Consider the following 27175-nt stretch of genomic DNA (forward strand, 5'->3'; position numbering starts at 1 on the left):
AGCCATGGCAATGTAAGTTATGTTTTTTATCAGGTGAACATTTGATATTTTTATTCACTATAAAATTATATATCTTTTGTTTTATTTATAATGATGAAGATATATAATATCTGTTATATATGTGTAATTTTTTCAGATGTATGATCAAGTATGATCATTTTGAATTATAGAGCCTGAGTGAGTACTATAATAGAAAATATTCAAAATGGTAGATGAAGAATTACATTTTAAAACTATTTTGAGGAGGAAGAATGCTGCAAAAGCCAGAATTTATAGAAAGAGTGTTATTGATGACAAGAAATCTAAGAGGTTGAAAACTGCTCTAAAAGAAAACGGTACATTTGATAAAAACAAATGTCGTCATGCGTCCAATCCTAAATTTTCCATGTGTTGTGGATCAGGAAAAGTTCAGTTACCTTTGTTAAAACCCGCTCCTAAAGTTCTACAACATCTGTTGTTTGACAACGAATCATGTGAATCAAAAAATTTCCAACAACAAATTCGAATGTACAACGTTATGTTTGCATTTACATCTCCCGGTGCGAAAGTGGACAATCGATTTAACAACGGTAGATGCCCTCCCAATTTTCGTATCCAAGGTCAATCATGTCACCGAATAGGAAGCATGTTACCGATGCCAGGTCAAAATCCACGATTTGCACAACTATATGTTTATGACACTGAGAATGAAATTGAAAACAGAATGCATGGATTCAGGTTAGATATCTATTATTTTCCAAACTTTAAATTTATTTATTTAAGAAACTTGAAATAAACTGTTTCAACTCTTTTCATTATAGGTCAAAAAGTGGAGTTGATGTTAATATTGTGAAAAAACTATCTGAAATGTTATATGAACATAATGTTCATGCACAATCATTTCGCATGGCAAGGGACAAACTTTGTGAAGAAGGTGTTTCTGATTTAAAAATTCGTTTAATATCTGAACGAAGAAATGATGGAAGGATATATAATCAACCAACTGTATCCGAAGTAGCTGCTTTAATTGTTGGAGATGTCGACACTGCAGAAAAAAGAGACATTATAGTGCAAAAACAATGTGGCGAACTTCAAAGGATAGATGAGTATCATACTAGTTATTTAGGATATCAGTACCCATTATTATTTCCATATGGTGAGGATGAATATAGACCTAATGTGAGGCACCGTGATAAAGGGACAAATATTCTCCACTTCACAGACATAACACAGTCAGAACAGAACAATAAAGATATTCCTTGGGAAGAAGCAACAAAGCGAAATCGACTTACAATAAGAGAGTGGTTGGCCTTTAGAATTCAATCAAGATCTAATGAAGCACAAACATTGTTGCGATCAAGGAGACTTTATCAACAATTTTTGGTAGATGGTTTTACAATGATGGAATCAGAAAGACTTAGGTGGCTTCGAAAGAATCAGTCAAAACTGAGGGTTGGCAAGTATCACAATTTGAATGAATATAATTCAAATAGAGAAACGCACGGGTCAAACACAGGTAAGAGGGTTGTGCTACCTTCTTCATACGTTGGTAGTCGTAGATATATGGATCAACTATACTTTGACGGAATGGCAATATGCAGCTATGTCGGATTTCCAGATCTTTTCATTACATTCACATGTAACCCCAACTGGCCTGAAATTCAGCGTTTGCTTGGTTCTGTTCATCTAAAAGCATCAGATCGTCCTGACATCCTTTCAAGAGTCTTTAAAATGAAATTTGATGAGCTTTTGTATGATCTCACAAAGAAAAGTCTATTGGGGAAAGTTCTTGCATGTGAGTAACTTATTCCATATTCAATTAATCGTATTGTTATTTTCAAATTTATCATTCGTGTGCTGACTATTGTATATATTTTATATATTTATTTTTATAGATATGTATACAATTGAGTTTCAAAAGAGAGGATTACCACATGCTCACATCTTAATTTTCCTCCATCCATCTAACAAATATCCAACTCCAAGTGATATTGATCGCATTATTTCAGCTGAAATACCTGACCAAGATACCACTGAAGAGTTGTATAATTTGGTTAAAACTCACATGATTCATGGCCCGTGTGGATTTGCAAATCGATCTTCACCGTGCATGAAAGATGGAAAATGTTCTAAATATTTTCCAAAACAGTTTCAGCCTGAAACAATTGTTGATCAAGATGGGTTTCCGGTATATAGAAGAAGGGACAATGGACATACAGTTCTTAAGAATGGAATTCAAGTCGATAACCGGAATGTTGTTCCATACAATGCAAAGTTGTTGACAAAGTACCAAGCTCACATAAACATGGAATGGTGCAATCAAAGTACATCGATTAAGTACTTATTGAAGTACATCAACAAAGGTTACGACAGAATCATCGCTGCCATTGTACCGAATGATGATGGAACTTCCAACCAGCCGCAGAATATTGATGAGATCAAACAGTATATTGATTGTAGGTACGTTTCTAATATATCACTTGAAATATGATGTCATGCAATTTATCTATTTCAACTAAAAGTGTGCAATTTTTCTTTACATGCATGGTGTAGAAAATTTTATATGTACACTGTTTTGACTATATGTGTTATAATAAAATTTATATATTCTGTCTACAATAATCATTCTATTAATTTTAAATCCATTGCCTTTCATTATATTATTTGTAGGTACGTTTCTCCGAGTGAAGCATCTTGGAGGATATTCTCCTTTCCAATCCATGGTAGAAAACCAGCTGTTGAGAGACTGTACTTTCATTGTGAAGGTCAAAATTCGGTATATTACACTGATTTTGATCGTATCAATACAGTTCTGGAAAAACCAAGTGTAACTGAATCGATGTTTACATCATGATTCGAAGCAAATTGCAAGTATCCTGAAGCACAAAATTTAACTTACAGCAAATTTGTTTCAAAATTTGTTTATGTTAAGAAAAAAAGAGAATGGAAACCCCGTCAAAAAGGTTACACAATTGGTAGGCTTATATGGGTTCCTCCAACAACTGGCGAATTGTACTATCTTAGATTGATGCTCACACATGTCAAAGGCCCCCGCAGTTATAATGATATAAAAACAGTGAATAACGTAAAATATGATACTTTCCGGGATGCCTGTTTTGCTATGGGTTTTATCGGCGATGATAGAGAATTCATTGCAGCTATTAAAGAGGCAAATCATTGGGGTTCAGGTCAATATTTGAGATTACTATTTGTTCACATGTTATTATCAGGCAGCATTAACAGGCCAAGACATGTATGGAGTAAAACATGTCATCTCTTAGCTGATGGAATACTATATGCTCAACAGCGAATTGCAAACAATAGAGGTATTATTTTTCCTATATTGTGAATTTTTATTATATTTATTTGTTTGATTCCTAAAAGTAAATTTGTTTTATAGTTTACACTTATAATTACTATTGTATAAAGGTTTGAGGTTGTCGGATGAAAAGATAATGAATTTAACATTAATTGAGATTGAACGAAATCTTCAAAGGAAGAGCCGAAGTCTAAAGGAATTTGCTGGAATGCCTTATCTAAGTGGATATGTGGTTGAGCAGTTGGGAAATAAGCTCATATACGAAGAGTGGAGTTACAATCCAGCCGAACAATTGCAAGAATACAATAATTTGTTCTTAAATCTTACAGGTAAATATGTTAAATGTTTGTAAGTTTTGTCATAATTTTATAAAGTTAACTTTTAAAGTATGATTTTATCTTACAATTTTTTTTTAATGTATAATTAATTTATTCACTGCATGTTTGCTATGTATTTTTTTTAAATTAGATGAGCAAAGAGGTGTATTCAAGCGAATAATGGAAGCAGTAAACAATCAACAAGGAGGCGTATTTTTTTGTATGGATACGGTGGCACAGGGAAAACCTACATGTGGAGAACTCTAGCTTCCTACATAAGATCAAAGAAACAAATTTGTTTAACTGTTGCTTCATCGGGTGTAGCGGTGTATTCGTCGCTATATGATTTATTGATTAAACCATAAACAAAGCATACAATGAATCGAGTCGCCACCGCACTTTTATTTATCCAAAGGATTGGCTAAAAAGCGAACAAAAGCCTAAGAAGTTTTACACATAGAAAACTAATGAAAAGATCAGAGAATCTGGGTAAGGGGTAAATTACGCAATGGGAAGGTGTTAGGCACCCATCACGTCCTAGGTACTCCAAGGGAGCCCTTTTCACACTTGTTGTATAAAAATGTTTATTTGTTTATGACATATTGTGCAAACATGAATGGGATGATGAGAAAAGAATGTACATTTTATTATTTTTTGGTGCTTGCAGAAGTAGTTGCCTGTATCTTTCCACTTCGAATGCCGCTTTCAACCCGTTCACCTGTCAAGATAAGTTCAGTGAAACCTGACGAGGAACTTCCCAGTAGATGGCTGTAGAATGGGCCAGTCAGTGTACCCATGAACATGTCCACTAACTCTCGATCAGTCATAGGGGGTTTGACTCTGCCAGCCAAATCTCTCCACTTTTGAGCATATTCTTTGAAACTTTCTTTAGAGCCCATAGTCATATTTTGTAGCTGTAGCCGAGTAGGCGCTAACTCAGAATTATACTGGTAGTGCTTGTAGAAAGCTGTTGCTAAATCAGTCCATGTGCGGATGTTAGAGCTCTCAAGCTGATAATACCACTCTAACTGTGTGCCAGACAGACTCTCTTGGAAGAAATGGATCCACAGTTTCTTATCAGTAGTGTGCGGCTGAATCTTTCTCACATAAGCCCTTAGATGCATCTGAGGACAAGAGGCACCATCATACTTAGTGAAAATGGGAACCTTGAATTTGCGGGGAATGACCACATCAGAGACCAGACCCAAGTTTTCGAAATCCAGACCGGGCACTTTCTGCCCCTCCATAGCTAGCATACGTTCTTCCAGCAACTTGTACTTATCATCCTTCGGAGAGTACTGTTCATGTTCATAATCTTCATCGTCGTCCTCGGAATTGACGAGATTAGGATTCTCATCTTCCGAATCATTCTCGGTCTCTTCTTCTGAATCCTTCGGAATTCTAATCTTGACTCCTGTAACCTGTCCCTTAAGCCTTCTCCCCGGGTTGATGTAACCCACAGGCTTCTGGTCCTTCTTCTTCTCCATCAAAAGAGCTTTCAGTTCTTCCTGCCCCTTAGATAAGCTCAGCATCATTTCCTGGAATTGAGCATTCTGGGCCTGGAGATCTTTGACAGTTTGTTCGAGAGCCATTGTTCAATCTGTTTGAATCTGCTGGAATCTGTTTGATAGGAAAATCGTGAGAACACTGATCCTTTAGAATACCTGTTATGCGATGCAATGCAATGTATGAAATGTTTTCAAGGACTTTCGGGATTTAACTTTGCATAAACTAACAAAAAGAGCTTTTTTTTTTCTTTTCTCTTTTGTTTTTGCTTTTGTTTTTGTTTTTTCTGTTTTTTTTTTAGCAGAGTTAAATCCCTAAATCCTTGAAATGGTTAGTACAATGCCATGATGTTATGATGTTATGTTGTTATGATGTCATGTTGTTAGATAAATAACAAGCACAAGCAAGTCACACAACAATCATTCCTAGGTTTTAAGGCTTGCGTGAGTTCCATAGGTAAATACCCTCCCCACTGAAGTTTGGTTGGTTCAACCTGTCTTAGAATAGTAACCGGGTTCTAGAAGGATCTCAAATCATTGACCTTTCCTTAAGTCCACTTCAGTGCAACACCAAGTGGTTGACCGAAGCTTCCCTAAAGTCCAATCTCAAAGAGTGTAGTATCGAGTCTCAACCAACTCCAGTCGGAACCGAAGCCAGTTATCTCACTACTTTCTAATGGCCAGGATGAGTCAATTAGGGTTCTAAAGGTCTGGTTAATGCTTTTATGACACCACGTGAATGCCAAATATTTCCTCAACTAACATGAGGAACATCAGGACATCCAAAGTGCCACATTAACCGTAGCCATCATTTTGACCATTCCAGTATACGCCGGACAGTCGCGATGATCTCTTGCTACTTACCTAAGGTACACTAGATCCGGGTGTAGGATCTTTCACTCAAGCATAACATACCCAAGCAATCCCTTAAAAATAAATCAGACAAATTGAATAAGTGATCTTGTTTTTAAGGTAACCTCTCTTTTTAAGTATCCCCAGCAGAGTCGCCAGTTCTGTCATACGGTGAACTGGACTTTTTGTGTTTTTTATCGCAATGTCGCGGTTAGCAAGAGTCGCCACCGACTTTTCTTTTATCCAATAAGGAAAGGTGGAAAAGAACAGGAAAGACCTTAATTTAGATTTTGGGTTCGGGAGGTACATTATACAAAGGGAAGGTGTTAGCACCCTTTGTATCCATGGTTATCCATGGGCTCTTAATTGCTCGATCACTTATATTATTTTTGTCTAAAAAAGTGTTTGTGAATTGTTTGGAAAATTGTTTTGAAAAGAGAATTTAACTTTGTAATGATTCTTGTATGAATGTATACAAAGTGGTTATCCCGTTTTAGTTTTGAAAATTGTTTAGAAAAATATAACTCGGTAATGATTCTAGTATGAATGTATACCAAATGGTGATTTTCTAAAGGCATTTTGAAAGGTGTGAGGTGCAAAAAAATGTTTTAAGTTGTGAGCAAGCAATTAAGAGTTATACCGACCCAAGGTCTTTACGGGCATTTCCTATCCTTATGAGGGTAAAACTGTCCTTATTATTGAGAAATAAGTAGTTTTATCCTTTGGATGTAAAAGGGTCATCGTAGGGTCATCGATTGGTCATTGAAGGCAACAGTTATGAGGATACCTTAGCATTCGAAGGGACTATCATCATTGAACCATAGGCAACATCGGAGGGTCATCGAGGGACAAAGTTGTATATTCGAAGGCAACATCCGAGGGACTATAATTTATTTTATGATGATTTAACCGAAGGGTCTTTGCTAAGGGTATCCCCACGTTCGCGGGACATGACCGTAATATCGTAATCGTAAGGCAACAAAGAGAGGTCCAAGATCACTTATTCAAAGGCAAAGTTTTACAATTAATTATATAATTAGGATGAAACTCCACATTAAAATTATTAAAAATAATATATTAAAAAATTAATACATTAGAAATTAATACATTAAAAAATTAATTTAGGGTGAAACTCCACAAGGGTATCCCACAAATAAAGTGGAATACCTAGCCAATAACCTTTTCCTGGGATATGTGAACCTTTACGAAACTCAAAAAAAAGAAACATGTCAGAACACCAAATCAGGGTGCGATCGAAGATTACACCGGAGAAATATCACAACAATAAATAGGATAGGATGAATAATGCATGGCTATGATAAAACATAAAAAAAAAAAAAAACAGAATAGGCCACGGATTTTGAATTTGAAAATAGCCCCACGTTAGGAACTTTGAATTTTATGGCATTTTATCACAGGAATAACATGATCAAACATTCAGGGTATTCAGGCATATTTAAATTCCCATACGAAAGCAAATTATATATCAACATTTAATCATGATGCATTATATATGTAGATATGGCCAATTGAAAGTATAAACAATAGAGATACGCAAACCTGTTTGCCAATTCAAGGTTGAAGGGATTGACCACTTGTAGTATCGGAATAAGTTAGGCAGCGGGAATTGGACGGCGATGGCTTCGGTGCAGATGGGCTGCCTTCAGGGTTTCTTTACTCTGAATTCTCCGGGTAGGCAGGGTTCCTATGCCAAAGTTTCTATCCGTCCTTCTCTATTCTCTCTCTTTCTTTTTCCTCAAGGTTTTGTTCCAAGGAAACCTCAGAGTGTTTTGCTTCTCTTCCTTCTTTCTCCAGTGAATCTCCCGGTGTAAACTCCAAGTCTAACTCCCCCTACTGAAACTTCAGTATTTATAGACTAATTTCGTGGGTAATGGGCTTGGAATGAGGGAGACCCAAGTCCAAAATAATTTGTTATATTTTATTTATTTATTTATTTTAATTAATTAATTAATTAATTAATTAATTAATTTTTTTTTTTTTTTTTTTTAAAAAAAATTTTTTTTTTTTTTTTTTAGGAAAAATGATGGGTAATTTTTGGGGTATGACAGCTGCCCCTGTTCAATATTCTTGGACCGAGAGAGTTAGAATGGTGTATACGCCATTCGTGGTCTGGAGGTGGAAGATTATTGAACACTAGAATGCCCCAAAAATTTGCACTTGAGAATCGACAGTTGGTCTTGATGGAGATGGGCTTAAAGATGCCATCCGGGAGGTTTGATGACGAAAGCTTCAGATCGCGCCGTATATTAGGCCAATTTGAAGACATGGGTGCCACACTGGGTCGTACGTTAGACCGTATAATGAGTCATCCATTAGGCTGCCGACTTCGCTGGGGAGTCGGAGTGTGTCATATGCTGTTGGGGATAAAGGATCAGAATGGACCATACGCTAGATCGTATCTGAGTTGCAGAATGAGCCGTACGTTAGGCTGAATCTGATGACGAAAGGGGTAGTCGTACGTTAGACTACACTTCAGAAATATACCGTATGTTAGGTAGCATCTGAGGGGATGGACATCCGAACGGGTCGTACGTTAGACCGTCGCAGAATGAGTCGTCTGTTAGGCCGCATCTGATGATGAAAGCGGTAGTCGTACGCCAGACTACACTTCAGAAATGTACCGTACGTTAGGTAGCATCTGAGGGTTGTAAGGTCCAAACGGGCCGTACGTTAGACCGCGTTGGGGTTGTTGAAGTTCAGAATGGATCGTACGTTAGATCGTATCCGAGTTGTAGAATGAGCCGTCCGTTAGGCTGCATCTGAAAAAGAAAGTAGTCGTACGCTAGACTACACCCCTGAATGTACCGTACGCTAGGCAGCATCTGAGGATTTGAAGGTCCAAATGGGTCGTACGTTAGACCGCATTGGAGTTGCTGAAGAAGTCATATGTTGGGCTGAATCAGAATGAACCGTACGTTAGGCTGTATCTGATAACCTGTATATGTTGTACTTGCAATAAATGTCTGGGATGGGCTTAGAGATGCCATCGTTAGGAGGATATCGAAGTGTTGTCAGAATGAATGTTCCCATGAACTGTATTTGAAATATGTATCTGAATCTTGAATGTGATTGATAAAGGTGTCTGTCTGAATGAACCTTCTACTTTGACTATATCAGGAGGATAATTAACCTGCAAAGAAAAAGTTAGCTTCATGCTATGTCATGATGCATGAGATGTTTCGTGTTATGCTAAAATAAATGTGAATGTTGTATGCATGCGTATGCTGTGAAAGGATGTAATGAATGAGTTATGCGTATGAGAAGTTCTGCTTGGGGACTCTACTGGGGAAAATAAATCCCCATCTACTGATTTGAGACATTTGTGTCGATGACCCTTTCTCGGCTGGGGATGCTTGATTTCTGTCTGATGGTGGAAATATTCAACAGAGCCTGGCTGGGGATGGATGAGATGATCAATCTGTCTGGTGACGCCGACCTCTGTTGGGGAGTAACTGGCTGTGCCTGGGGATACTGCCATTTTCTGAGGAAAAAAAAAAACAGGCTTGCTGGGGAAGAGAATTGGTAGCGGATTCATTGGAAGCATGATTAGACCTTCTCCTCGATCCTGAAGTCGGGTAGTAATTGCTATTGCTATTCTACGCATATATTTTGGTAAACATTTATCATATTCAAATGCACATATTAATTCAAATTAAATCAATGGACATTTACGCAACCAAATAGAAAAGTAAAAACAAAAGCATCTTTTTTTGAAAGAGGGTTGTATTGATTTTGAAATGAGGCCTATAAACAGGCAATTTGTGTACAAGGAGACAGAAATCCTAGTAAGAGGAAATTGTCGAAAACAAAGAGAAGCTATGTGGAAGAAGTCCTATTGATTTTAAGCCTACTACTGTCATTATGTCTTCGAGCATCTCATCCCTTGCTGTCGGATAGAAGTGATTGGCTTGGTCAGTCCCTCGAACTTGGATGAAAGTTGACTGAGAACGGGACATAGTCATACGCTTTAATCCCTAATTTTTGCCTGGACCGCCTTTTCAGGTTTTCAGTCCACCAGGATACCCTTTTTTGCCCAAGCCGCCTTTTCAGGTTTTCGACTTGCCGGGTGTACATTTTTTTTTATATATCCCTAATTTTTGCCCGAACCCTTTTGGTTCGCCGGGATGCCCTTACTTTTGCCTAGATACGTCGATCTAGCGGGTCTCTTTTATGCGTAGTATTTTTTAACTATGTCCGCGTTCACGGGATGTGGGAAGTCTTCACCATCCATTGTAGCGAGTATCATGGCTCCACCTGAGAATACCTTCTTAACTACAAATGGCCCTTCGTATGTGGGAGTCCATTTGCCTCTGGGTCAGTTTGTGGTAGGATGATGCGTTTGATTACCAAGTCGCCAATTTGATACACTTGTCTCTTGACCTTTTGTTGAATGCCCTGGTCATGCGCTTCTGATATATCTGCCCGTGACATACAGCCGCAAGTCTCTTCTCATCCATCAAATTTATCTGATCGAGTCGAGTCTGAATCCATTCGTCCTCGTCTAAGCCCGCCTCTTTCATGATCCTTAGAGAGGGAATCTGAACTTCCACTGGTAAAACGGCTTCCATTCCGTAGACTAAAGAGAAAGGAGTTGCCCCTGTCGAAGTTCGCACGGAAGTACGATAACCATGAAGAGCAAATGGTAACATCTCATGCCAGTCTTTGTATGTTACCGTCATCTTTTGTATAATCTTCTTAATATTCTTATTAGCCGCTTCTACAGCGCCGTTCATCTTTGGCCGGTACGGAGAAAAGTTATGGTGTTTTATTTTGAACTGCGTGCAGAGTTCAGTAATCATCTTGTTGTTCAAATTAGTACCATTGTCAGTGATAACTCTTTCAGGAGACAGCAGGTTTCTCAAATAGGTATTTGATAGAATCCATCTTAGAAGTCAATAAGGTGGTATGATTCAACATATACTGTCTTAGTCGGCGAGCAGCCCAGGCCAAAGCACAGCAAGCTTTCTCGGGCTGTGAGTATCTTGTTTCACAGTCGGTACCTTTTGCTAAGGCAGTATATGGCATGCTCTTTTCGACCAGACTCGTCATGTTGCCCCAACACACCTCATTGAATTTTCTAACACGGTCAAATACGTAATTAAAGGTCTTCCTTCAACTGGTGGCATCGGAACTGGAGGTTCTTGGCGATATTTCCTGATTTTGTCATAAGCTTCTTGGCATTCATCATTCCATACCATCTCTTGATTTTGTCTCAGTAATTTGAAGATGGGTTTGCAGGTAGCAGTCAAGTGTGGAATGAATCGGGCAATGTAATTCGAGTGCCCCAAGAAACCTCTGACTTCTTTCTTGTTTATTTCAGTACCCAGATTTACAATTTCAATTGATTCCTCATGCGGCTGTATAGTCTTTTCTTCTTGCAGTAGTCGGGCAAGTTCTCCAGGGACTTCACAATCTTCCTCGCTTCCATCCTCGGCTTGGTAGATCGGATTTTCAAAGTCATAATGAACAGTAGCAGAGTCATTACCAACAGGATCCAGAGTGGATATGGATCGGCAAATTGTTACGTGAGTGTGTGCAAGAAACATAGCTTGTTTGAAAAATGACAGGAAAGATAAAGAGCGCAATATTTGAATGCAAAAAGTCCATTGATCTATTGAATATGAATATGCTTATGAAAATGACAAACCCCTAACAAATTAGCCATTGTGCCTCGGGCATAGACACAATGCTTTAAGAAGTTTGATTGTAAAAGAAAATTAAAATTTGCAATTCTAGAATAAACAATAACAATTACTCCTGACTAAAGGAAATCGGGATAATGTCTTCAGTCTTCCAATTGTTGAGTCCGTCACCAATTGTTGGGAAAATCCAGCTATCCAAGTCGCAATCACTATCAGCATCTTCCATAGCATTAATCTGATTTTTGACTATCTTTCCAGAGTTAAACCCCAGGCCAGCTTTATCAGACTTGTACGGTACATTGATCAGTTGACCCCAACCAGCACGATCACCATTTTCAATTGCGGCTTGAGCATCTTTCAGAGAGATCATGACAGGGGGAGCACGAACAACCTTGGGCACAAGGGGAGTTGGCTTAAGGACAGGACTGGGTGGAGGAACCACTTCAAATGACTGAGAAGGAGTCTCAAAGAATTCACCATCCATCTCGACGTATTTGAAGGCTTGCACACTACTGACAATATACTCTTCTTCTCCACATACAGTGACAACCATGCCTGCTATTGGATACTTCAGCTTTTGATGAAGCGACGAAGCTACCGCACCTGCCCCATGGATCCAAGGGCGCCCCAACAAGCAGGAGTAGGCGGGACGAATGTCCATCACGTAAAAGGTAGTGCTGAAGACTTGAGGTCCTATCTTGATAGGGAGAACCACTTCACCATAGACAACACTCTTCGCACCATCGTAAGCACGCACCACAACATCACTAGGTTTCAGTTCAATGCCTTTGTAGTCAAATTTATCGAGTACAGCTTTCGGGAGCACATTCAAGAAAGAGCCGTTGTCGATCAACACGTGAGCCAGGGTGATCCCCTCACACTCGATGGAGATATGCAGAGCTTTATTGTGATTCTTTCCTGCTGGCGTCAGGTCAGCATCGGAAAAGCCTAGGCCATTGTCAACAGTCAAATTAGCAACATAATGTTCGAATTGATCGACGGATGTTTCTTGAGGCACATGAGCGGTCTTCAAGAATTTCATCAACGCATTGGCATGGGATTCAGAAGATAACAATAAAGACAACATTGAGATTTTAGACGGAGTATGCCCCAATTGTTCCACTACATCAAAATCGCTCTTACGGATGATTTTCAACATCTCTTCCATTTCCTGTTTGGCAACATCTTCAGAAGTAACTTCGACCGATGTCTCTGACTGAGGAGGATTGACTGGTCTTTTTCCTCGAATTTCGGGAGCGGGAGGTGAGATTTCTGGGGAGTAGATCCTTCCACTTCGAGTAACTTTACTAGTCCCCACAATATCATTAGGATTAGCAGAACTACCAACTTGCTTTATGCCATGGATGTAAACGTCGCCTCCATAGTTCCACGGAATAGCTTTGCTGGAGGAATATGGCACGGGGCCAGGTGCGGTAATAATCAGGGGAGCCACTTTGGGCTCATCGGTAATCTTCACAGGCACTCTAGTAGCGGTAATCTTCACTGGAGCTTTGGACCTAGCAATCACAGATACCTCTTCAATAGAGTTGTCCACCTTAGGAACCCTTTCAAATAGAATTGTACGATCATCCATCAGCCGTTGAATGCCGTTCTTCAACTTCAAACAATCATTGGGTCGGAGTACACAGAGATCGCAATCTTCAGCACAACCTGGAAATAAACCAGCTTGCAATAAATTCTTCTTAACGATCAGGAGAGGAGATGCTAAATCAGCAACGTTAGTAACGTGAGAATTGTCGTCCACAACATTAACATTCTGGTCATGATTAGGCATAGGTGCTGTGATGACATTGGGGGTCGCCGGAGGATCAAATTCAATTTCTCCAGCGTCGATCATATCCTGAATCTTGTTCTTCAATAACCAGCAATCATTCGTATCATGCCCGGGGCTATCGGAGTGATAGGCACACCTGGCGTTGGGATTATAACGAGGAGAAGTAGTGTTGGGATTTGCAGGAGGGCCTCTGAGGGTAATCAAATTGGCCTTTAACATACTCTGCAGTGCTTGGGTTAAAGTCATATTGATCTTGGTAAACTGTCTTCTCGACCTGTCTTGTCTGTGTTGGAAGTTCTGAGATGGCGGTGCGGCAATTGTAACTGCCCCAACAGTATGGTCACGATTCTTCTTGTTATGCTTCCTCTCACTGTACACAGCATTTGATTCATTCTTTCCCTGATAGGACTTTTTGGTGCTTGCAGAAGTAGCTGCCTGTATCTTTCCACTTCGAATGCCGCTTTCAACCCGTTCACCTGTCAAGATAAGTTCAGTGAAACCTGACGAGGAACTTCCCAGTAGATGGCTGTAGAATGGGCCAGTCAGTGTACCCATGAACATGTCCACTAACTCTCGATCAGTCATAGGGGTTTGACTCTGCCAGCCAAATCTCTCCACTTTTGAGCATATTCTTTGAAACTTTCTTTAGAGCCCATAGTCATATTTTGTAGCTGTAGCCGAGTAGGCGCTAACTCAGAATTATACTGGTAGTGCTTGTAGAAAGCTGTTGCTAAATCAGTCCATGTGCGGATGTTAGAGCTCTCAAGCTGATAATACCACTCTAACTGTGTGCCAGACAGACTCTCTTGGAAGAAATGGATCCACAGTTTCTTATCAGTAGTGTGCGGCTGAATCTTTCTCACATAAGCCCTTAGATGCATCTGAGGACAAGAGGCACCATCATACTTAGTGAAAATGGGAACCTTGAATTTGCGGGGAATGACCACATCAGAGACCAGACCCAAGTTTTCGAAATCCAGACCGGGCACTTTCTGCCCCTCCATAGCTAGCATACGTTCTTCCAGCAACTTGTACTTATCATCCTTCGGAGAGTACTGTTCATGTTCATAATCTTCATCGTCGTCCTCAGAATTGACGAGATTAGGATTCTCATCTTCCGAATCATTCTCGGTCTCTTCTTCTGAATCCTTCGGAATTCTAATCTTGACTCCTGTAACCTGTCCCTTAAGCCTTCTCCCCGGGTTGATGTAACCCACAGGCTTCTGGTCCTTCTTCTTCTCCATCAAAAGAGCTTTCAGTTCTTCCTGCCCCTTAGATAAGCTCAGCATCATTTCCTGGAATTGAGCATTCTGGGCCTGGAGATCTTTGACAGTTTGTTCGAGAGCCATTGTTCAATCTGTTTGAATCTGTTGGAATCTGTTTGATAGGAAAATCGTGAGAACACTGATCCTTTAGAATACCTGTTATGCGATGCAATGCAATGTATGAAATGTTTTCAAGGACTTTCGGGATTTAACTTTGCATAAACTAACAAAAAGAGCTTTTTTTTTTCTTTTCTCTTTTGTTTTTGCTTTTGTTTTTGTTTTTTCTGTTTTTTTTAGCAGAGTTAAATCCCTAAATCCTTGAAATGGTTAGTACAATGCCATGATGTTATGATGTTATGTTGTTATGATGTCATGTTGTTAGATAAATAACAAGCACAAGCAAGTCACACAACAATCATTCCTAGGTTTTAAGGCTTGCGTGAGTTCCATAGGTAAATACCCTCCCCACTGAAGTTTGGTTGGTTCAACCTGTCTTAGAATAGTAACCGGGTTCTAGAAGGATCTCAAATCATTGACCTTTCCTTAAGTCCACTTCAGTGCAACACCAAGTGGTTGACCGAAGCTTCCCTAAAGTCCAATCTCAAAGAGTGTAGTATCGAGTCTCAACCAACTCCAGTCGGAACCGAAGCCAGTTATCTCACTACTTTCTAATGGCCAGGATGAGTCAATTAGGGTTCTAAAGGTCTGGTTAATGCTTTTATGACACCACGTGAATGCCAAATATTTCCTCAACTAACATGAGGAACATCAGGACATCCAAAGTGCCACATTAACCGTAGCCATCATTTTGACCATTCCAGTATACGCCGGACAGTCGCGATGATCTCTTGCTACTTACCTAAGGTACACTAGATCCGGGTGTAGGATCTTTCACTCAAGCATAACATACCCAAGCAATCCCTTAAAAATAAATCAGACAAATTGAATAAGTGATCTTGTTTTTAAGGTAACCTCTCTTTTTAAGTATCCCCAGCAGAGTCGCCAGTTCTGTCATACGGTGAACTGGACTTTTTGTGTTTTTTATCGCAATGTCGCGGTTAGCAAGAGTCGCCACCGACTTTTCTTTTATCCAATAAGGAAAGGTGGAAAAGAACAGGAAAGACCTTAATTTAGATTTTGGGTTCGGGAGGTACATTATACAAAGGGAAGGTGTTAGCACCCTTTGTATCCATGGTTATCCATGGGCTCTTAATTGCTCGATCACTTATATTATTTTTGTCTAAAAAAGTGTTTGTGAATTGTTTGGAAAATTGTTTTGAAAAGAGAATTTAACTTTGTAATGATTCTTGTATGAATGTATACAAAGTGGTTATCCCGTTTTAGTTTTGAAAATTGTTTAGAAAAATATAACTCGGTAATGATTCTAGTATGAATGTATACCAAATGGTGATTTTCTAAAGGCATTTTGAAAGGTGTGAGGTGCAAAAAAATGTTTTAAGTTGTGAGCAAGCAATTAAGAGTTATACCGACCCAAGGTCTTTACGGGCATTTCCTATCCTTATGAGGGTAAAACTGTCCTTATTATTGAGAAATAAGTAGTTTTATCCTTTGGATGTAAAAGGGTCATCGTAGGGTCATCGATTGGTCATTGAAGGCAACAGTTATGAGGATACCTTAGCATTCGAAGGGACTATCATCATTGAACCATAGGCAACATCGGAGGGTCATCGAGGGACAAAGTTGTATATTCGAAGGCAACATCCGAGGGACTATAATTTATTTTATGATGATTTAACCGAAGGGTCTTTGCTAAGGGTATCCCCACGTTCGCGGGACATGACCGTAATATCGTAATCGTAAGGCAACAAAGAGAGGTCCAAGATCACTTATTCAAAGGCAAAGTTTTACAATTAATTATATAATTAGGATGAAACTCCACATTAAAATTATTAAAAATAATATATAAAAAATTAATACATTAGAAATTAATACATTAAAAATTAATTTAGGGTGAAACTCCACAAGGGTATCCCACAAATAAAGTGGAATACCTAGCCAATAACCTTTTCCTGGGATATGTGAACCTTTACGAAACTCAAAAAAAAGAAACATGTCAGAACACCAAATCAGGGTGCGATCGAAGATTACACCGGAGAAATATCACAACAATAAATAGGATAGGATGAATAATGCATGGCTATGATAAAACATAAAAAAAAAAACAGAATAGGCCACGGATTTTGAATTTGAAAACAGCCCCACGTTAGGAACTTTGAATTTTATGGCATTTTATCACAGGAATAACATGATCAAACATTCAGGGTATTCAGGCATATTTAAATTCCCATACGAAAGCAAATTATATATCAACATTTAATCATGATGCATTATATATGTAGATATGGCCAATTGAAAGTATAAACAATAGAGATACGCAAACCTGTTTGTCAATTCAAGGTTGAAGGGATTGACCACTTGTAGTATCGGAATAAGTTAGGCAGCGGGAATTGGACGGCGATGGCTTCGGTGCAGATGGGCTGCCTTCAGGGTTTCTTTACTCTGAATTCTCCGGGTAGGCAGGGTTCCTATGCCAAAGTTTCTATCCGTCCTTCTCTATTCTCTCTCTTTCTTTTTCCTCAAGGTTTTGTTCCAAGGAAACCTCAGAGTGTTTTGCTTCTCTTCCTTCTTTCTCCAGTGAATCTCCCGGTGTAAACTCCAAGTCTAACTCCCCCTACTGAAACTTCAGTATTTATAGACTAATTTCGTGGGTAATGGGCTTGGAATGAGGGAGACCCAAGTCCAAAATAATTTGTTATATTTTATTTATTTATTTATTTTAATTATTTAATTAATTAATTAATTAATTAATTAATTAATTAAAAAAAAATCGTTTTTTTTTTTTTTTTTTTTTTTTTTTTTTTTTTTTTTAGGAAAAATGATGGGTAATTTTTGGGGTATGACAAAAGAAAAATAAAAAAAAAACATGGAAAGGCATGTGATACATGATATGCATAAGTGGAAGAAAAAACACAAGGCAATTGGCTGGATGCTGAAGCGGGGAATCGAACCCCTGAGTATTTCAAAATGAGTGCCACTTAAGTGAAACGCTGCGTTTCACTTAAGTGCATGGCGCGCTCTGATTGGCTCATGGCGAAATAAACACCAAATCCATGCAAACTGAAGGCAAGGCAGATCAAATCATGTTCTGGAAATGATATTCAAACATTCATCACGTGTTCTTGCTGTTCATCATCAACATGAACAAAATCTCACAGAAATTAATGAAACCTATATGGATCGAATCCTCTCATCATGTACAGCACTAATCCAACATTCATTTCAATTAATTTCACTCATAGCAAAAGGATCGAGCAAAACAAGTTTCACAATCCAAAATTCAAATCAGCATAACTAAATCAAAACTTAATGAAAATTCACGATTCAACTTGCAGCATGCTCTATGTACTAAGATCTACCAAAGCCATATGATAATTGCAAGAATTGAAGAATTCGAATTCCTACCTCTTGAAGATGCAGATCTTGATTCTGCTTGTTTCAAGGCTTGGAAGATGAAAACAGATCTCCTATGATGATACAGAAGATGAATGAAGTCAAGAAAGTAGCTCAACAATGCTCAATTCTCTTGAAAAATCCAACTGCCATGTGCATCTTCAATGTTCAGCAGTCAAGATCCAGCATGAATTTGGCCACGAATTGCTTCAACAGATCCTCAATAATATCTACAAATGATGATTAGAACAAGAACAAGCAGAAAGAATGAAGAATTTCGATGGAAAAAGTGAAAAAAAGCTTGAGCAAATTTGAGAGAATTTTGGAGATTTTTGGTTTGGATCTGAGATTGTGATTGGTGATTTCGATTTTCTGTTATGATTAAGGTCTTATAGTACCTGTTAATCCAACTGTTAAACATGATTAGCAACAAATGAAATGGATTAGTGAATTGCACATGTTATGCAAAAATGCCAAAATGCCCTTTTTCAAATGGAACCAATGGAACAGTGAAATTCCTCTTGCAGCAAGTCCAAATTTCTGTTTTGAAGTGATTGGCATTGGTTTGGAGTGAAAATTGTGCTTACTTTTTAAAATCACTTTTTTCCCACCAAAATTTAAATTGGTTCACTTGAAAAATGGACTTTTGATGTGATGATTTTTGATGAAATGTAATGATGGATTATGATAAAGCATGTCAAATGGAGTTTGCTCAAAAAAGAATCACAAGAATTGGCCAAATGGTTCAAAAGTTATGCCTCCTTGAAGTTCAACTTTTCTTGAAAATGATTTGATCATAACTTGTCCACCATAAATGAGAAATGGATGTTCTTGGACATTTTGGAAAGGTGAGAGCAAGATCTTCAACTTTCATGTTGGACAAAATTTGATTTGAAGCTTGCTTGATGATGTAAAGTTGAGGAGAAGACCTTTCCATTTTTGGCAGTTTGAAATTACAGGTCACTTACTATTTTTGGAAACTTTTTGCCTGACCTCCAATTCCTCAATGATGTTTGACATGTCAAATGAGACTTGTATGGACATGAATGAGGCCTTTCCAACCATCTCACACCTTCAAATCCCTGATTAAATGCACAGTTGACCACAGTTGACTTTGCTAGGGTTTTGGTTGACTGAGCCATGTTCTGATGAATTTCAAGCCTCTTTCTCTTGAGATCTTGATTCCAAATGATATCACAACTCATATGAACTCTTGATGAATGATCATGGTGCCCAAATTCTTCAGAATGGCCACCATCCATTGCTCAATGAATGATCTGACTGTTTTGACCTAGTTTGCTTCATCTGCAAGTAACAAGGTTAGATGACAATATTTTTGTACTTTTGGTTAGTAAACAAATGAAAAGCAATGATATACAAATGCTAAACATGCTTGGTGATCAAGAACCACTCTCAAAAGATGACCCACCCACTAGGAGGAAAGCAAAGGTGCACAATGATCCTTGAGGCAATGATATGATATGTTATGATGCCATGAGGGATCTTAGGGACAAAATTGGGGTCTTACATCGGGCATAGCTTCACTACTACTTCCAGGAGGTCGAACGGCTCATTCAATGTTCAAGATTCCAATACCTACAATGGAGTCTTCTACATGTAATATCGACAAAGGTAGTGATCGTGCAGAGCTACTAAAAATGGCAAAGTTGATAATTTGGGATGAAGCTCCAATGGCACACAGATTTTGTTTTGAAGCGTTTGATAAAACCCTTAAAGACATAATGGGGCGTTCCAATTGTTCTGACAAATTATTCGAAGGGAAAGTAATTGTATTTGGTGGAGATTTTCGGCAAATATTACCGGTTGTACCAAGGGGCAGCCGTTCAGATATAATACATTCTACAATAAATTCATCATACATCTGGGATCATTGTGTTGTGCTGAAGCTTACAAAGAACATGCGACTCTAACAAGCCGGCAATACTTCAAGTACATCTGAATTAGAATTGTTTTCTAATTGGATATTAAAAGTTGGCGATGGGAAATTGGAAGAACCTAACGATGGTTACACAGATATTCCTATTCCAAATGATTTATTAATTTCTAACTATGATGATCCACTAGAAGCCATTGTTAGTGAAACATATCCGAATTTTCTTAACAATTACAAGAATCCAGAATTTTTGCAATCAAGAGCTATATTGGCAGGAACAATTGAAACGGTTGACATCATAAATCAATACGTTTTGGGATTCATACCAGGTATGCGTTATCCATTGTAAACATATTTATAGATACATTCATATATTTATATGTACTAACATAGATTTATAATAATAAAATTTCAAAAATTTTCCCAAAGGTGAAGAAAAGGAATATTTAAGTTCAGATTCTGTAGACACTTTTGACGGTGAAGGAAATGAAGCTTTTGATGTTTTGACCCCGGAATTTTTGAATACACTTACAACTTCCGATCTACCTAACCACAAGATTAAATTGAAGATTGGGACCCCTATTATGTTGCTTCGAAACATTGATCAACCTGAAGGTCTCTGCAATGGAACAAGGCTTATAGTTACAAGATTGGCAAACCACGTTATCGAGGCAAAGATTATATCTGGAAAGAATATTGGAGGGGTTATCTATATTCCAAGAATGGATATGACTCCAACACAATCTCCGTGGCCATTCAAAATGACTAGAAGGCAATTTCCCATAACTATATGTTATGCTATGACAATTAACAAATCTCAAGGTCAGTCATTGGATTATGTTGGATTGTATTTGCCTAGAAGTGTATTTAGTCATGGTCAACTATATGTTGCAATATCAAGGGTCAAAAGCAAAAAAGGGCTTAAGATATTAATCCATGACAAGGATAACCATCCATTGAATTCTACAACAAACGTCGTGTTCAAAGATGTTTTTGAAAACTTATAGAACGTAAGTTTTTCATTAGTTATATTATATCAACAAATATCGTTGTTTATTATTAGAATTTTATTGAATGAGTTGTATAAAATATACATTATGTTTTAACATTTGTTTATATGGATGTAATTGTTTTTTACAGGGTAATGAATCATCACTTCCTAAAAAGTTGCGGGCAGGTTTTGTATAAACCCAGTTTTTTAAGGACCAAAGAATTGTACGAAGTTAAATCATTTTTGTTGCTGGACTTATTTCTCACAATTTTAACTAAAATTGTGAACCTTTTGTTTCAATATCTTTTGTTGCATTAAACCTTACTGTATCAATTGCAATTAATTTCAACATTTGGTAGTATTCATTACTATATTTTAAAACAAATGAGGTTCTGGTATTTCTTTTACATGGTTTATGTATTTTGGTTAAATAATCATTTATTATGAAGGTTAATATTTGCGCTTTTATACCTCAAATTAGTAACAGATTGGAAAATTTCATCCATTACTAAATAAATATATTTTTATTTCTTATGTCCAAAATCTCAATGATAAATGGAATGTTTATTCATAACATTAACAATGGAATGTTTATTATATATCAATATACCAATAAATTGTAAAAATATTTTTGTATTATATTTTTTGATTATTTCCTTAATATAGTATACAAAAAAATTAAGCAAATTATATTACTATAAATTAATAATGTTTTACTTTATTATGTCCCAAATTGGAAAAAGTTATTTGTGGAAATTTTTTGAACCCATTTATTGATCATTTAACATCCATTACATTAAAAAAAACTCTTATGCAATAACTTTGTGTACGTTGATCCAACCATATATATATATATATATATATATATATATATATATATATATATATATATATATATATATATATATATATAAACAAAAAAATATATTATATTTTAATTTTTTTAAAATAAATTATTGCACTTGCGCGACCCGTGCGAACGCACGGGTCCTTTACTAGTTAAAATGAAATTAAAAAAGATAAATTACATTCTAAAGATATAGATTCTTTTTAAATAAAATGGTGCCGGAATAATAATGCTAAAGTTTTATTTCCATTACGAAAAGTAATGGAGACAGACTCAATTTATTTAATGTTGTAAAAATATTTATATATCATCTGAATCACAAGAGTATAATATCCGTAATAACTATTTGTAATAAGGGTTGTTTGTCTTGAAAATGAATCACAAGAGTATAATATCCGTAATAACTATTTGTAATAAGGGTTGTTTGTCTTGAAAATTCTAGAAACTAAATGAGGAACTTTGTTAAATTTATAAGGATTGCTCTCATTGTTACTAATGGTCGAAAAATGGCTTCGTCCTATTAGATATGTCTGTTTTACTTCCACTTTAGTGAGGGATGGGCCAAGAGTTTAGTCTTTCGTTATCTAATATGCTCGTCTTTTTTTTAGAGTTTTTGTGAAAGCGGATATTAAAATAAATTTTTATATTTTTAAACTTAAAAGGAGAGTTGCTCGTAAACATGTCTCACTTCGTCCTCACTTTTTTCATGGTAAATCAAAGTTTTAGACTCATACTTTCAAATATGTTCGCTTCATTTTTTTAGATTTTTATGGAACAAACATATTCGTTTGTCACTCCTAATTATTGAACGAGTTTTGTTTGAAAGACTTCTAAAAGGTTTATAATATATTGATAGTCTTCTTTTAATATGGGATTTGAGCCATGTTTAAATATATTTCTTGTGTTCAAGATGGTTTTCATTGTACGGATGACTCTCGATCTTGTACACCGGTAGATATTTATGTTTGAAGGAGCAATTTTCCATTGAGTGGTTAGTCTTTGTTGTAGTGGCTGTATAAAATTAAGTTCTTTGATTTTCATTTTTCTTTACCATTCCCTTTATTTTTGCTATTTTTAGTGTTCTAAGTAGAGAGGATGGTGTGGTGAAGGGTCTTGCTCGACAACTAAATAGTAAGTTTTGTTGAGGGATGGTAGGGGTCCAAAAGAACAATTTGGGTTCTTATGTTGCTATAGTTATCGATCAAACCCTTTTGGAAGTAAGATATATATACAAGGTGTATATATTTATTAGAATCCAAATAGGTATGAAAATGTCCGTTTATTCATTTTTTATTACAGTAACACATATATATCTTAGTAGTTATAAATAGGAGAACTAAAAAAAAGAGCAACAAATTCAAGAAGGCGGAGAAATTCAAGATCATCCCATACGATTTTGAGATCAATGAAATAAATAGTGTTTGATCTCCTTGTTTAATACAATACATATCTTTAAGTAAATCGGAGAAGCAAAAGTCGTTATCTTTGGTATAACATTTTTGAAAAGTCAAGGTAAAGCATATTGTACTTTGAGTGATTTAGGGATTTACGGTGTGTGTCATCTGCAATAAGACTATATTGTTGTAACAAGCCACAATTCGAAGTTTTCATCGGTGGGTGGTGGTTGGAACAAAGATCCATTGATGAAATGAAGTTTGTTTTTAAATGATAGAATGCACTTCTTTGATTTGCTTCATTGTGACTATTTGGATTGTTCAACCGTGGTGTGAGAAGTGTCGATCCTGAATTTTCTTCGGGTTGAAGGTAAAGTGGGGCTACGAGGGTTTAAGAGAAATCTTGAGTTTTCTCTAGAGCGGATGATTTCAAATCAATTTCGGAAGAACAAAAATGAATAGACACTCAACAAACACAAAAAAAAAAAAGTTAAATATTTGATTTTGATGCAACATATATAAACACTTGAATAAGCCTAAAAAATCACATTTCGGAATATAAATAATGAGAAGGCATTGTGAGAATTTTATGTCATTCCTCAATTTGACAAAGATTATCTCTATATTATAAAAATGATGATTACATTGCCTATGGCAGCAACATGAACAGAAAAATTAGTTCCCGATCATAATCATAGGTATCTTCAATTTCTTTCAAATAAAATGGAACAAACTTTTATTTTCTAAAAGCTGAAAGAAGATTGTGATAATAAAAGTAACAAATTGCTTCTAAATCAAAACAAGACTCAACAAATAAGCGTCAGTTTGTTTTATTTTTTCTTTTAATAAATGAATTTTTGTAGTATTATATATATCTTTTTAAAGAAATTTACGGAATTTTTAAAAAAAAAATAATTTAAATAGTTATATTTAAAATATTTTATTATAATCTTTTTAAGTATGAAATTTAAAAAAAAATCATTTAAATTTATATTATTTCAAATAACTTTTTCACAAAATAATTTTAAAATAATTTATAGTTTTTATAAAAAAATTGATTTTAATTATGTTTTAATCTTTAAATAATGTATAGATGTGTTACAGAATGTTAAAATTAATTTTTTTATTTATAAAAATAAATTTAAAAAAAACTTTTAATATTTTAAGAATTAATTTTAAAAATATAAAAAATAAATTTAAAGATAAAACAAATAAAACTAAGAATATGTTTGATTTCATGGGTGAAATACTTAGAATTGATTCGGCATGTTTTAGAATTGATTTTGATTTATTTCATTTGCTCTTGATTAATTGGCCGCTGCTTTATAGAATTGATTCTATTTGAAAATAGAATTTATAACTTTTGAGTCTAAATAAATTTTTTACTTTAAAGTATACTATTCAACTTCCTTTTGCAAAAACTTAATTCAGATATTAATCACTTTTCCTTCGACTCACTTTTAGCTAACTCATCTTTAATCTGAGTCAATTTTACAAAATCAATTCATTTAAAATCAACTCTTTTCATCGCAGAAAATCAAATGCTCAAACGCACCCTAAAGGGTTGTTAGTAGTGTCTGCCCGGACCCTATTGCTTGAAGGAGAAAGGCCAAGCCACACATGTTTCACAAAGATTTTCCATAGATTCTATTGTTTGAAGAGTTCATATTACAGAAATAACATAAATCTACCCTCAATTTCTGGTTTTCAAATTATACAAGTGGCATGAACTACAAATGGTTTATTCAAGTATAATGAGCATCTCTTCCGCATAGATCAAACTATGACTCATCTCATCACAATCAAATAATTCTACCTACAAAAATTGACATAGTCCTATCTATCTATCTATTCAGAAGATAAAAGAACAGATTCTGCAAATGAGGTAGATCCATTATTAGGAGCACCCTTTATCTTAAGAATAGAAGTAACCAAATTATAAATCTCAACATTCTCAAACGAAGGTACCTTCCTCCCTCTTGCAAATTGAGGACCATGTCCAATGAAAATACTCCTCATCGAGAAAAACGAATTGTCATAACCATGCGATCCGCCGCACTCTTGATGCTTCGTTTTCTTCTTCTCAACCTTAAAGCCTTCTCCAATCAAACCGATTATCGGTGGAATCCGATCACTCGACGAATAATGAAGCCTACTAGGCAAATCCTCCTTAAGATACATCCTCAAATTCTCTCCATTCACAACTTTCCCCGAACTTAACCCTTCGTTCATCTTAGCAACAACATCGGATGAATTAAAACCAGAAGATGGACGAATCGCGAGTACCGGCGTATGCGAAATGACCCAACTTTCAGGTATATCAATCCAAGAAACTAAATCATCAAGAAAAATCAACTTTTTATCACAAGTACTAACCATTCCATGATCACCTACCATAATAATACTAACATCCTCAAAAACTCCTCTTTGTTCTAAACCAGTAATCAACCTACCTATCATGTTATCAATCCTGGAAACAGCTTTAGTAATCTCAGGATCATCAGATCCAACTTTATGACCTTGATGATCAGGATCCTCAAAATAAAGTGTCATAAAATCAGGAATTTCGTCACTCGGAAAATCGAAAAACTTCAAAATAGAATCAACCCGTTTTTCAAAAGAAACAGAACCATTATAATGCAAACAATATTTCGAAGGACAGTTCCATGTACCTTTGATTACCTCAGAACCAGGCCAGAAATATGTAGAAGCTTTCAACCCATTGTTCACCACAGTTTCCCATATGGGTTCACCAAGCCACCATTTGGGATCATGGCTACCCATGTAGAATTGGTCACCGGAAATTGGATCTATAAAATGGTTGTTGATGATGCCATGATAAGCAGGGTAGAGACCAGTAGCGATAGAGTAATGATTTGGGAAAGTTAAGGATGGAAAAACAGGGATTAACCCTGTTTCAGCTTCTGTTCCGTTTGAAATCAAACGAGTTATGCTAGGTGTAGGGGTTTTGAATTGATAACCGAATCGAAAACCGTCTGAGGAGATTAGAAGTACGACGGGGCGTTTGAGTTTGGTGAGAGGACGAGAAAGAGAAGCGTTGTTGTGAGTGGTTGAACTTGTTTGTAGCGGAGAAGAAGAAGATGGTGATGAAGAGAGGAAGAGAAATGCGAAAGCTGATGCTGCTGAGAGTGAGATGGAGGTGATGATGATGAGAGAGATGAAGAGGGTTTTGTTGTGGGAGGAAGATGAAGATGAAGGGTTTTGTTCGGTGTTGAAAGAGAGAAGAGCTAGTGATGGTGAAGATTGTGAGTCGTGTTCTTCTTGATCTTGTGTTGGAATTGGTGATGGTTTAGTTTCAGAGAAAGGATGAGAACCCATGTTAAGGAAAGAACAGTTGTTTTTTTTTTGTGTTGCGGGTGTTTAATTAATGTTGTTGTTGTTGTTGTTACGAGGTTGTGGTTATGGATGAATCATGGGTTCTGTTGGAGAAAAGGAAAGGTTGAGTGAGATGAAAGGATTCGAGAATGGTTGGTGACAGAATGAATCTTGAATGCTTAAGGGATGGTAGGTGCTCTCGAAGTCGAAGACGACGGGAAAACTAACAAAGGAAGAACTACCTTTGACTTTGACAATAAGTAAAAGTGTTTTGATCGTGCCCCCTCAAAATCAAACTTAGCACCCCACATTTTTCCATAATATTTATATTATTCATATCAAAATTTTATCAAAAAGTTTGGATAAAAAATTTGATAGTACAAGTGAAATTTTCTGTACAAAACAAAGTAGTTTATTAAAAAAAATAAAATCCGGCATACCATTTTTAAAAAAAAAAATTGGTGTCTGACAAAACTTAATGGTTTTTTAAAAACACGTTGTTTTTATTTAATTGTTTGCAAAACGTTAAAAAATCGGATAGTTAAAA

General features: G+C 36.5%; 1 protein-coding gene and 1 pseudogene across 1 annotated transcript; one reads left to right on the forward strand and one right to left on the reverse strand.

Moving 5' to 3' along the window:
* The first annotated feature begins 205 nt into the window (after nucleotides 1-205).
* On the forward strand, nucleotides 206-21067 carry LOC127101875 (uncharacterized; annotated as a pseudogene).
* Nucleotides 21068-24915: 3848 nt separating this feature from the next.
* Nucleotides 24916-26909, reverse strand: LOC127108440 (uncharacterized). Its single transcript, XM_051045911.1, has one exon. The coding sequence runs from the start codon at nucleotides 26629-26631 to the stop codon at nucleotides 25141-25143; it is 1491 nt and encodes a 496-aa protein (XP_050901868.1). The 5' UTR covers nucleotides 26632-26909; the 3' UTR covers nucleotides 24916-25140.
* Nucleotides 26910-27175: the final 266 nt, after the last annotated feature.

This window comes from Lathyrus oleraceus, chromosome 7 (genome assembly GCF_024323335.1).
Source record: "Lathyrus oleraceus cultivar Zhongwan6 chromosome 7, CAAS_Psat_ZW6_1.0, whole genome shotgun sequence".
NCBI classification, from domain to species: Eukaryota; Viridiplantae; Streptophyta; class Magnoliopsida; order Fabales; family Fabaceae; genus Lathyrus; species Lathyrus oleraceus.

Bases quoted from the DNA above. Each gene is read 5' to 3' on its own strand.
- LOC127108440 (XM_051045911.1), bottom strand. From the start codon at position 26,631: ATGGGTTCTCATCCTTTCTCTGAAACTAAACCATCACCAATTCCAACA.